The sequence below is a fragment of the Xenopus laevis genome, chromosome 7L (assembly GCF_017654675.1).
Source record: "Xenopus laevis strain J_2021 chromosome 7L, Xenopus_laevis_v10.1, whole genome shotgun sequence".
NCBI lineage: Eukaryota > Metazoa > Chordata > Amphibia > Anura > Pipidae > Xenopus > Xenopus laevis.
Window position 1 is genome coordinate 62965554 of NC_054383.1, and position 11519 is coordinate 62977072.

The 11519-nt window shown below is 39.3% G+C and overlaps 1 protein-coding gene across 2 annotated transcripts in view; it reads right to left on the minus strand.

Annotated features, from left to right (window-relative positions):
- Positions 1–814: 814 nt before the first annotated feature.
- Positions 815–11519, minus strand: part of ssh3.L (slingshot protein phosphatase 3 L homeolog) — a 76319-nt gene continuing 65614 nt past the window's right edge. Inside the window, 3 exon segments of one of the 2 annotated variants that reach the window (NM_001089172.1) lie at positions 815–1259; positions 6339–6858; positions 6974–7174. In NM_001089172.1, the coding sequence (NP_001082641.1) occupies positions 1014–1259; positions 6339–6858; positions 6974–7174 (967 nt within the window). In that variant the 3' untranslated portion in view covers positions 815–1013. 2 annotated transcript variants of the gene reach the window in all.

Sequence of the window (11519 nt, forward strand, 5' to 3'; positions counted from 1 at the left end):
AGAAATAACCAATCTATATCATACTAGCAGTTACCTAAAAGGTGAATCACCCCTTTAAGCTATAAACTGGCAACTGCTATATAAATAGTATTTATACATATCCAAATATACAGTACTTGCATTCTGTAAGTATTCAGTGATAGAGAGAATAAAAGCCTTAGGCTGGCCTTTTTGGTTAAAAAGGTGACAATGTAATCTTATGACTTCTCCTTTCCTTAGCATGCTAGAGACCCTGGTTCAATTCCCTGTGGCAATTCCTTATGACTCTGGACAAGTTAATCTCCTGGTGTACCAGCATACTCAGTGTCCTTAAAATGATTGTCTTGATTGCTGTAAAGTGTTTTGAGTCCCATAGGAGAAAAGCACTATTTAAAAATAATTTCTCTTTCCCAATTTGAAATTGAATTTCCTAATGGGGTGAATCAAAATTCTGTAAGGTGTTAATGTAGCCTGCCACCATTTTTTAAATACTGCCTTATATGTCACAGGTTGCCTCATGTTTTGCTTAATTTTACTTGCTCATATGTTATTTATCTACACAAATTTCTCCTCCCAGCTCGGATTCATTTGATATTTGATTTTGCCGTGAGATTTCATTTGTGACAGCCTAGCTAATACTTTTTTAAGATGACTGTTCAGGAGAGCAGTAGCAGAGTAGTTGACATTCTCCCAAAATATTACTTTAACTAACATTCAGACTGAACCTGTTTTAGCAATGCTCCAAGCCACTCCAGGCAGGTCAGCCCCACATTTAGGAACCACTGCTTTAAGGGCCCAAGATGAAATTGTATATCCTGTTAAACTGCTACTTATGGTACGTTGCATTTCTTTATTAAGATAAGCATATTTTAAAAGAAAAAAAATTACAATCAAATTTAAGGTGGTCCCTGAGTCTTGTCTATCTTTCAGGCACCTTTGTAACATTTTATATATACTCAATATAACTGTGAATAAGACCATGAAACCAGGAACATCCCACCAACTTCATAAAAAGAACCCAGATCGAAATTTATTTACAGCTCTTCATGTGTATCTATCACATTTTGCTGCCGAGTGATTCTTGCTTTGCGTTCTCCATGTTCATCCGTTTGCAGTTGCTTGGAAACAAGTGTTACCTTCTCCTCTTCTGACACAGACTGTAAATTGTCTACAAAGCAAACTTTTGAATAGCCTTCTGAATGTTGTTCAAAGTATTGTATCTTCTGGCATGCATAGCTGGCCATCTCAGGGGAACGAGTTGGAGTACTGCTTTCAAACACCTATCATGGTATTACAAAAACAGTATATATATTATTTTAAATGATCACATACAACACACATTTTGCTCTATCTACTATAGATTACTATTGCCCTGTTAAAATCACATTAGCTTCCAACACAATCAATGGTTCCCTACCATTGATCCCCCCTCTTATGCCCAAATGTATTCAAAGGCACTAGGTTTTCCCAGCTGCAGTTGCCTATAGCAACAAATAAGAAGTTTGCTTTTACAAGAGATTGATAGTTATCTAAACAATTTGCTGCTTATTAATAACTTGCAAGTTGTGTTGCCTTTTTCTTTTTTTTGCTTGCTCTCTTATTTTTCTGTTTTCTACCCCCAACTTTTAGGAAAGGGAACTAACATTACAATCACCCTCTAAGGATCCTGGACGTCACACCCAAAGGGCATAGAACTGATCACTCTGCGTATGCTCTAGCCCTGGCTAGCGAAATTCTTTGCTACACAGGAAAAAGGTTAAATTCATCCTTCTTGTTGTATAGCAGAAACGATCTTAAGTGATTTCAGAGTCTGGGGACACATTAAGGCTGCACAGTAAGTTTTAGCATATACTTTTGCTCTTGATGTGGAGATCAAATTGCTTGAATCCTTTCCTTGTCCTTTAAACAGCTGAGCAGTAAATGCTTGATTGTTTGCTGTGGATGATGACAGTCAGGGCAGCCATCAGGGGGGGACAGGGGGGAGAGTTGTAGGGGGCCCCAAGGGTAAGGGGAGACCCAGCCATGCCACCCTTACTTGAATAGCCGGGCCCCCCCATCTTTCTGAGAGCTGCTGACTTTGGGAAGGCATGGACATTTTGGGGCCCTGGCCACCAATTTTCTTATAATGTGTGTGGGGGGGCCCCTGGCCACCAATTTTTTTTCTCATTTGGGGTCCTAGCCACCAATATTTTTTAATGGGGGGGGGCCCTGGCCACAAATGTTTTTTTATGGGGGGCCCTGACCACCAATATCTTTTTATTTTTTATTAACATGTGGGAACCCTAGCCACCAATATTTTTTTGTTTTTTTACTGTGTGGTGGGGGGACGGACCTGTAGGAGGGGCTTGTGGTGGGCGCAGCACAGGGGGCCCAGGAAATTTTGTCATATGGGGCCCTGCGATTTTTGATGGCGGTCCTGATGACAGTAGCACCTTTTATTAAATTTTTTCATCTTTAAATGTGCTCAATATGTTTAACAGTGTATCATTTCCATGTTCATCTGCAATAACTCTTCATAAAAATATGAGAATAGGAGAGAGATCATCTTACATTTAGGGGCCTATTTATCATACTGTGTAAAACAGAGTGCATTACAGATGAGGTTGCTCAGAGCAACCAATCAGCAATTACATTTCAACAGAAAACAAATGAAAAGATCTGATTGGTTGTTATGAGCAACATCACTGGTAATGCCTCACTTCACTTTTTACACAGCATGATAAATAGACCACGTGATTTGTCCATCTTTTCAATGCCAGTGACTCTACACATACTTCGTATGCTCTGGGCTGTGGTTGACAAGATACTGTATGTTTAGGGGTCATCAATAATTATAAAAACATTAGCAGAAACTAAGGTGACTGATTTCATTTAATGCGAATTGTGAACTGATAATTAATCAGCATTGTACTGTGAATTTTATAATGTATATATATTGTACATTATGAGCTGGTCCATAAGCTCAAGTAATTAGAAGAAGCCAAGAGCATGAGCTGTAAATGAGCAAAAAAGAAGGTGGGTAGCTCGTGGTAGCAACTAATTTTTAATGGAATTTAATGGCTTTGGTCTGGTATAGTAACCCCCACCATGTCTAGACATGCTATCCCTGTAACATCTTACAGAACAGCCAATAATTCATCCCTTCCTACCAACTGTTTGCACGGGCCCAATATCAACTACGGGCCCAATGTCTATGCATCTACATTTCTCTCCATTTATGTACAGTATAGCTTAATTTAAATAGTGCACTAGTATATGCAATGTAATACATTTGTACAGAAAAGTACAAGGACAAACACTGCAATAATATGCCACTACTAACTACATTAAACAGCTATTGTGGAATTTACAATATACATACATATGCCTGGGTGGAATGGCCCATACAATTTACAAGTTGGCAACAGACAAAATGCTTAACACTTGGGTCTCATAAACTCCAAACTAATAGTTTAAGGAAGAGAAACAGACATTTGTATAACTCCTCAGACACTTCTTTACAATGGAAAAATCAATAAACAGTCAATTATGAAAAGTCATTTAGGCCACCCTGATGACTTTATTACCACACAGCAACACCCCAATATTAAGTAAACCATAAACAGAGCAGGGGCCATGGGTGAAATTAGATTTACAAACAAAATAATAATTTGGAATGCCAGCTTAGTTTACAATATTTTATAAGTTCAGTTAAAAAACAATTCATTTAGTAAGTCTAATACTGTATATATGAGTTCACACCTGCCTTTACCAACAGAAGAGTGTTGTTGTTAAGCATACGATTAGAACGAACTGTGTATAGATCCACTCAGCTAAAGATCACACCTGCATTCACCCATAACAAACCATTATAGTTCAGCATGTCTGTGCATGCTATACAGTTGTCTTGTATCTTTTCCATTTATAAAGTTAGGAGACTCATCGATCTGCCCCACAAGTATAGCTAGGGGAAAATTCTCAGGTTCTGCAATGGCTAACCCTACAGAGTCTGGCATAGAATGCATTTCAGCTGGCTCAGGGCTGTACTCAATAGTCCCAGCCTTAATTACACTTCCCTTTCTTATGGGTTTCTGGGCTCCATAAGTTCCAAATAAGGGGAAATCCCTTCCCAGTATTGCCTTATGCATAAGAAATGTTACCACCCCTACCTCATGACAGATAGTACCACAGAGGGTTTCAATCATTACCACATCAGTGGAATATTCCCCATGTATATACATTACCCCTAGTCAGGGCCCCTTTAGATTTCACTGCCCACATGGTTGGCATTTACTAGAGTGACAACACTGCTAAAGTCTAGTAAAGCATTAACACTGCAATCCTCTATTTTAGCTTTACACAGAGTGTTTCAGAAACAGTCTCTGTAGAACACACAGGCTGAGCAAATAAAGAATGTGGCTTGGCGGTATCACACTCCTAGTCCCAGGATGAGGAACTGGGTTTGGTTTTGCCTCATTTTTGATATGCTTCAGCTGTTGGCTCCCTTTCTGAACCACCTTGCTTAAGGACACCCTTTTCCCATTTTTAATAGAAACAGTCTTACTGTGTATGCTGGATATCTTACTATTTTTCTGTCCTAAAGGAGTCTCTTGGAGTAAATCCTCTGTAGCTTTGTGCGAAGCTTAACAAATGTTCTATATCTTTGGGGTCTCCTTGGTTGTAGCCATTTCTTTGTCTGGTGAAGATGGTCATCCATCTGGGATCTTGCTGGAAAGTCCATGGAAAGATAGCAGTGATGCACACGTTGGGATCGCATAGTCATATCAAATCCCAGCAATGATAGGATCTCTGCTTTTCATTTAACATAGTCTTTGGCATCCTGTTCACTTAGATCATAGTAGGCCTTTTGGGCTTTGCCAGTTAGATAAGGTGCAATCACCTCAGCCCACTGCTAACTTTCATAGAGCAGTAATCTGCAGAGGTCAACTTTTGTAGAGACTTCTGTACCTTTTTGCAAGCAGTTATTGCAGCCTGGACCAATCCAGTGCTACCTTGTAGTTTTTTTAGCCATGGCTTGGTTTTTCTTTTTTTTTTTTTGCTGTAAGTGATAATTAACCTTGCTGTTTCAGTGCAGCTTTACTGGCTTCTGTCTGTGCACGGATTCGAAACATTAGTAATCTATTGGCTTCTTGCTGAACTCTCAAAGCCTCCTGGGCAATGTGCTGTTGCATAGCCATGGCTTCCTCATATATTTTCTGTTGACTTGCATTAGTTTGCTTCTGAATTATATTACCTGCATTGTACACCAAATAAAACTCAACATTTGTAACTATGCTAAAAGTACTGGCCGTCTGCAACACCTCAATCAGAAACTACCTTCTAATGACTAGAACCAACTTTAAATCTACTTCCGCATGTGTGTCCGTAGCCTTAGTATGTCTTAAGTGGACTTTTGCTGTTTGATATTAATGAATTTTTTAATGGGGGGTTTAATGTTCATTAATTGTTTTATGGGATTTTTATCATGACTATCTAATGGTATTTGGCTTATGATCTATTTATTTATACATTGAACGAACATTGGGTTTTGAAAAAGTTAATCCCCTTTAAATAGGTTCACTCCACCTGATGAAGCGCACGACACATGTTGAGGACAAGTGAGCTGGGGAACTAATTTTCACTTAGGGGCAGATTTATCAAGGGTCGTATTTTGAAGTAAAAAATACTTTGAAATTCAACCATCGAATTTAAAATTTTTCATCGAATTTGGGTGTTCTGTGGTCGAAGTAAAATCGATCGAACGATTCGAATGATTTTATCGTACGATTTTACTTCGACTTCAAAAAACTTGGAAAATGCTGTAGAAGGTCCCCATTGGTTAACATAGCACTTCGGCAGGTTTAATTTGGCAAAGTATTGAAGTCGAAGACAGTACTTCAATTACCAAATGGTCGAATATTCAAACTATTTTACTTCGAGTCAAAGTATCCTATTCGATGGTCGATGTTCGAAGTATCCAAAAAATTACTTTGAATTTCAAATTTCTTTACTTCGAAAAGTCCCTCGAATTCACTTTGACCCTTGATAAATCTGCCCCTTAGTGTGTGAACATTTGAAAAATCCTGTAAGTGCAAGCATGTTCTTTTGTATTATTAAATTATTTTAAGCATTTCAATAGCTGCAAATGCAGCTGAAACCATCAAGAGACATGTTCCAGATTCATAGTACTCCATCTTATTTTTCGCCCAGTGCATGACCACTTACTTTCATTATTGCCCACACAAATTGATTATTAATGCAACAATCTACGTCAATCTCAGTAATACATCTTGCCTGCTTATAGAAAAGATCTTTGAAGATTTATTTAAATCATTTGCTTCTAATTTTGTCATTTTTGTCTTTCTGTCATTAACACTTACCTCATCCAAAGAACTGCTCCCTTGAGTAATGACAGAGCTTTCCTTAATGGTCTCTTGGTCTCTCTCCCTTGATTGATTTAAGCTCATTGGTAGCTCAAAATTCGGCAGTTCTCTCTCTTCTGTCTCTTTCATTTCTTCAAGAACATTGTTTTTCACCACCCACTCTGGTCCCTTTTCTAGTTCCATTACTTTTTTCTCTTCCTGTATAATCTGTTCCTTACTTAGCACATGTTCATTTCTTTTAGGAGTGACTTGTAGATTATTTGATGAACTCTCTAACACATTAAAGTTCTGCTTTAAAGTGGTCTCTTCTAATACTACAGTGCTTTCCTTCTCCTCTGAAATGGTATCAGCTGCCTCCATCTCACTGATGGATCGCATTAGAGTACGCAGATTCATCTTTTGCAGCCTTGGTGTGAGAGGTGAGGTTGTGGGGCTTGAAAAATTCTTGGGGGGAGGAGACATCAGAGGTAAAGATGGTGCTGAACTGGGGTCCCAGAGGTAGCTGTGTCTTTGCTTACTGGGAGAAATAAATTCAGATTAGAGAAGATAGAAGGTACTGAAAAAATTATAGCAAACAATCTGGTCTGTTTAGTACAATATGACCCCTTTCTGTAACACCTCTCAGTTTTTACCTGGCTCCTAGGATTCCTTGATATGTTTGAAGTTGCCGCATGAACCCTGCATTAGGTTGAACAATGCTTCTTCTTTCCTTTACATGTCTAATAGCAGTTTCCAATGTCCATTCATATTCTTTCATTGCATAAGCAATAACGGTGGAGGCTGAGCGAGAGACTCCCATCTTGCAGTGCACAAGTACACGGGACCCCTGATGTCTTGAAAATGTAAGGCAAAAACATAAATATTCATAAAAAGGCAACACACAGAGATAAAACCTATATTATAATTTAGACTTTATTAATTAAACAGATAATTTAATATACCTTCCGGACATTACCTAGATAGATGATAACAAGAAAATTGCGACAGTAGTCAGTATGTTTAAACATATATCACTTTCTAAAAATATTTTCAAAATAAGAACAGATATTCAGAAGGAGAGAGAGAGAGAGAGAGAGAGAGAGAGAGAGAGAGAGAGAGAGAGAGAGAGAGAGAGAGAGAGAGAGAGAGAGAGAGAGAGAGAGAGAGAGAGAGAGAGAGAGAGAGAGAGAGAGAGAGAGAGAGAGAGAAGTTTTCTTATAGTATGTCTCCACTGGCCCTTTCCAGACCCCAATATTAAAACAAAGCAAGGAACTAAGCAAGGGAGAGGTAGAAAAGGTTTGGTGGCATTGCCCCCATCCCCCAAAACTGCTCTCTCCACGGCATCATTACTGTGTGAACTAAAGGCTATTGCTCAGGTGATATTTGAGACTAGCTAGCCCAACATAACCAAAATAGAAAGAACTGCTCAATAGCCCACCTATTTCACAGGTCACTTTTCCCTCTCAGCCTATCAGATCTTGCTTTCATTGCTCCCCCCCATATAGGTTATAGCAAGTAAGGCAAGAAGGCAAAATGTTATAGCTGAACCCATGTGGTAGGCAGGACCAATGGCACTCCTCCTTGTTTTCTACAATACATCAATGGAATTTCTTGATTGACCATATACCACTTATCAAAGAAAGTCATGGGCTGTTGTAACAAAGTTATCTTAGGGGATAATGACATGAAACCAGAACAAGTGGATAAGACATAGCTTAATAACACTTGCTTAAACTGGCTCAATCCAGCGTCGGTTAGCAATTTCCAACGCACCACCAGCAAGCACGACTGAGTTGGCTGCAGAAGGAAGCTTAACCCCTTAAATGTCTGCAGAATTTCACATTTCATTTAAAAAACTGTATAATATATATTAGCAGCCTAAAGCAAATAAAGGAGAAACAAAAGAGCAGAGCAACAGAAGAGGGGAGAATTAAGACTGGCGATTGTAAAGAAAGGGAGGGGAAAAAAGTGGAAAAGATGTAAAAACATTAAAAGCGCACCCAACACCAGGGTTGTGTGTGCAAAAAATGTCCCAGGTGCAGCCGGAGACCTTTCTATCTAAATCTGGCAGTGGAACTGGGGGGAGGAGTACCTGGGTCTTCAGGGGCACGCAGCATCATTACGCTCATGAATGCACATGCGCAGTTCACTAGTGGGGGGCACTTGTTGGTCTGGTGCCTAGGGTGGCACTGGACCTAAATACAGTGCTGCCCAACATCATAAATGTGAAGGGCTTGAATAATTTATGAAATGTATAGTTAGAAGGTTAAAAGCAGATATATTAATACCCCAAAATTACCAAAAAATTTACCCAACAGCATACTTATGCTCATACTTATGCCAACTCAATTGCCAGAATTGCAATTCTCATTCATAAGAATTGTCCTCTGATAGTCCACATGATCACATATGAAGCTAGTATATAAAAAATATATATTTTCCTACCCACATTAATCCTAACAGATATGCAAATAATTAAAAAGCTCTAAAAAAGCTCTAAAAAAAAAAATAATGAAGACCAAATATCAAGTTGCTTAGCATTGACCATATAGCATGCTAAAGTTAACTTTAAGTCATAAATACCAGAGGGCCTCAATGATTATTTAAATCAAATTAAACATAAGGCGTGGGTCAGTGGAGAATCAAACTCAACAGAAACTCTTCAATAGCAGCACAAAAACACAGCAGAACAGAAAAAAGCACATACTAGAGAAACTAAGAGACATGCAAGAACTAAAAACAGTTATACAAAATAACCAAGGTTCCCTATTACATACAAGAGAACAAATTCTTCCAGCAATATTATAGCAAAGTAAACAATATCCCCTTGAGATGTGGAATGTGGAGATCTCTCCCTGAATCAGTTGTACTGGCTGATACATTAAATAGCTTTAAGAAGGGGTTGGATGTTTTTTTAGCAAGGGAGGGAATACAGGGTTATGGAAGATAGCTCATAGTACAAGTTGATTCAGGGATTAGTCCAATTGCCATTTTTGAGTCGGCAAGGAATTTTCCCCCACTGAGGCAAATTGGAGAAACTTGAAATGGGTTTTTTGCCTTCCTCTGGATCAACTAGCATTTAGGCAGGTTAAAATAGAGTTAAAAGGTTGAACTTGATGGACGTGTGTCTTTTTTAAACCAACTTACTATGTACTATGTAGGTTTAAAGCTCTTTGCTACACTGACATAAATACATAACCATAGGGGGAAGTTCAAAATAATCATTTCTTTTCTTACTCTTAAAATTGGCCAATTGGCCATGCTTTCTCGCAGGGTCTAATGAGCGCACAGCTTATTAGGGGGCCATTGCAGTTTGTATTTTTCAATTGTTTGGAAAGCGGATGATCCACACTCTGTGCCCATGCCCTAAGGCAACAGTCTGTGTTTCTAGGCAACAAATGCCTGACATGTTTTTGCAAGTCACTGGCACAGACTTGCAGGGGACTTTCTGTTTGGGCTATGCAACATACAAAACACTAAAAATGTTAGTTTTTTGTCCCTTCTTCCTTCCTATCTGTGGTTTTGAGAAATGTGAAAGAACAGTGTAATCTAACTAGTGCCTACTTTACAGCAAGGGCACAACCTGCCCCAGGTCCCCCAAATATGATGGCTCTTTACCAGGGCTGCTTTAAGGTACTGGCAGCCCCATGGCAAAGCTTTCGTTGGTGGGCCCCAACTGCCCAGTTTTCTCCGAAGCAGTTAGGACTGTGGACTGTACTAGCAGAGGCACACAATCCTAGTTTATTTTTTTCCCCCTTAAACTGTCTCATTTTCCCCCCTACCCAGCAATTTGTTTTTCTGAGAACATGGACTACCCTAAAAAATTGTGTTAAAATAACCCTCAAGCACACTGACATTAAAGGGATACTGTCATGGGATTTTTTTTTTTTCAAAACGCATCAGTTAATAGTGCTGCTTCTGCACTGAAATCTGTTTATCAAAAGAGCTAACCGATTTTTTTATATTTAATTTTGAAATCTGGCATGGGGCTAGACATATTGTCAGTTTCCCAGCTGCCCCTAGTCAAGTGACTTGTGCTCTGATAATCTTCAGTCACTCTTTACTGCTGCACTGCAAGTTGGAGTGATATCACACCCCATCCCTCCCCCCCAGCAGTCTAACAACAGAACAATGGGAAGGTAACCAGATAGCAGCTCCCTAACACAAGATAACAGCTCCCTGGTAGATCTCAGAACAGCACTCAATAGTAAAATCCAGGTCCCACTGCGACACATTCAGTTACATTGAGTAGGAGAAAACAGCAGCCTGTCAGAAAGCAGTTCCACCCTAAAGTACTGGCTCTTTCTGAAAGCACATGAACATACAATTGCTGGTTCAGGAATTAAATTGTATATGGTAAAGTGAATTATTTGTAGTGTAAACAGCGTAATTTAGAAATAATAACAACATCATAAAAACCATGACAGAATCCCTTTAATATAAAAGTACTGATACACAGGAAATTAACTAGTAGTACACTGTGATTCGTGAAAAGAGAGTCTTGTTTTTTTTTTTAGCCCATGCACATACAAGATAAGGGTAATGTTTCGGGCCACCCTGGGCCCTTTATTAAGCCTAGGGTTAATATATTTATGAAAATGTTATAAGGAGTGCTGTGGAGGTGTGGTCACATACCCCAACCCTTCCTGGAGACATCCTCAATTAACATGTAGTGATAAGAAACCATTTAAAAGTCCAAAATCTGATTTCATAGTACGTGTTTGTTTGAGTCAAAGTCAAAGTAAACTTTATTGTTATCTCAGCAGTATACAAATACACATGAGACGAGACGACGTGGCTCCTGTTAGTACAGATATCAGAGTGTCTCTGAAGTAGTCCAGGTGTGTAAAGTACAGAAGTGTAAAACAAAAGTTCAGTTCACAGTTCAGGTGTGTCTGGGATGTAGTGGGAGGGCAGGCAGTGAGTTGAGAAATCTGATAGCTTGTGGAAAAAAGCTTTTGTGCAGCCTGGTTGATCGGGCTTTAATGCTGCAAAAGCGTGTGCCGAATGGAAGCAGCGTGAACAGTCAGTGTGAGGGGTGTGTGGAGTCCAGTGCAATGCAGGAGGCCTTTCTTGCACAGCGCTTGTGGAAGATGTCCTGCAGTGATGGAAAAGCCGCTCCAATGATATTGCCAGCTGCTCTGACAGTCCGCTGTAGACTTTTCCGGTCAGCAGAGCTGGCACTATTGTACCAGATGG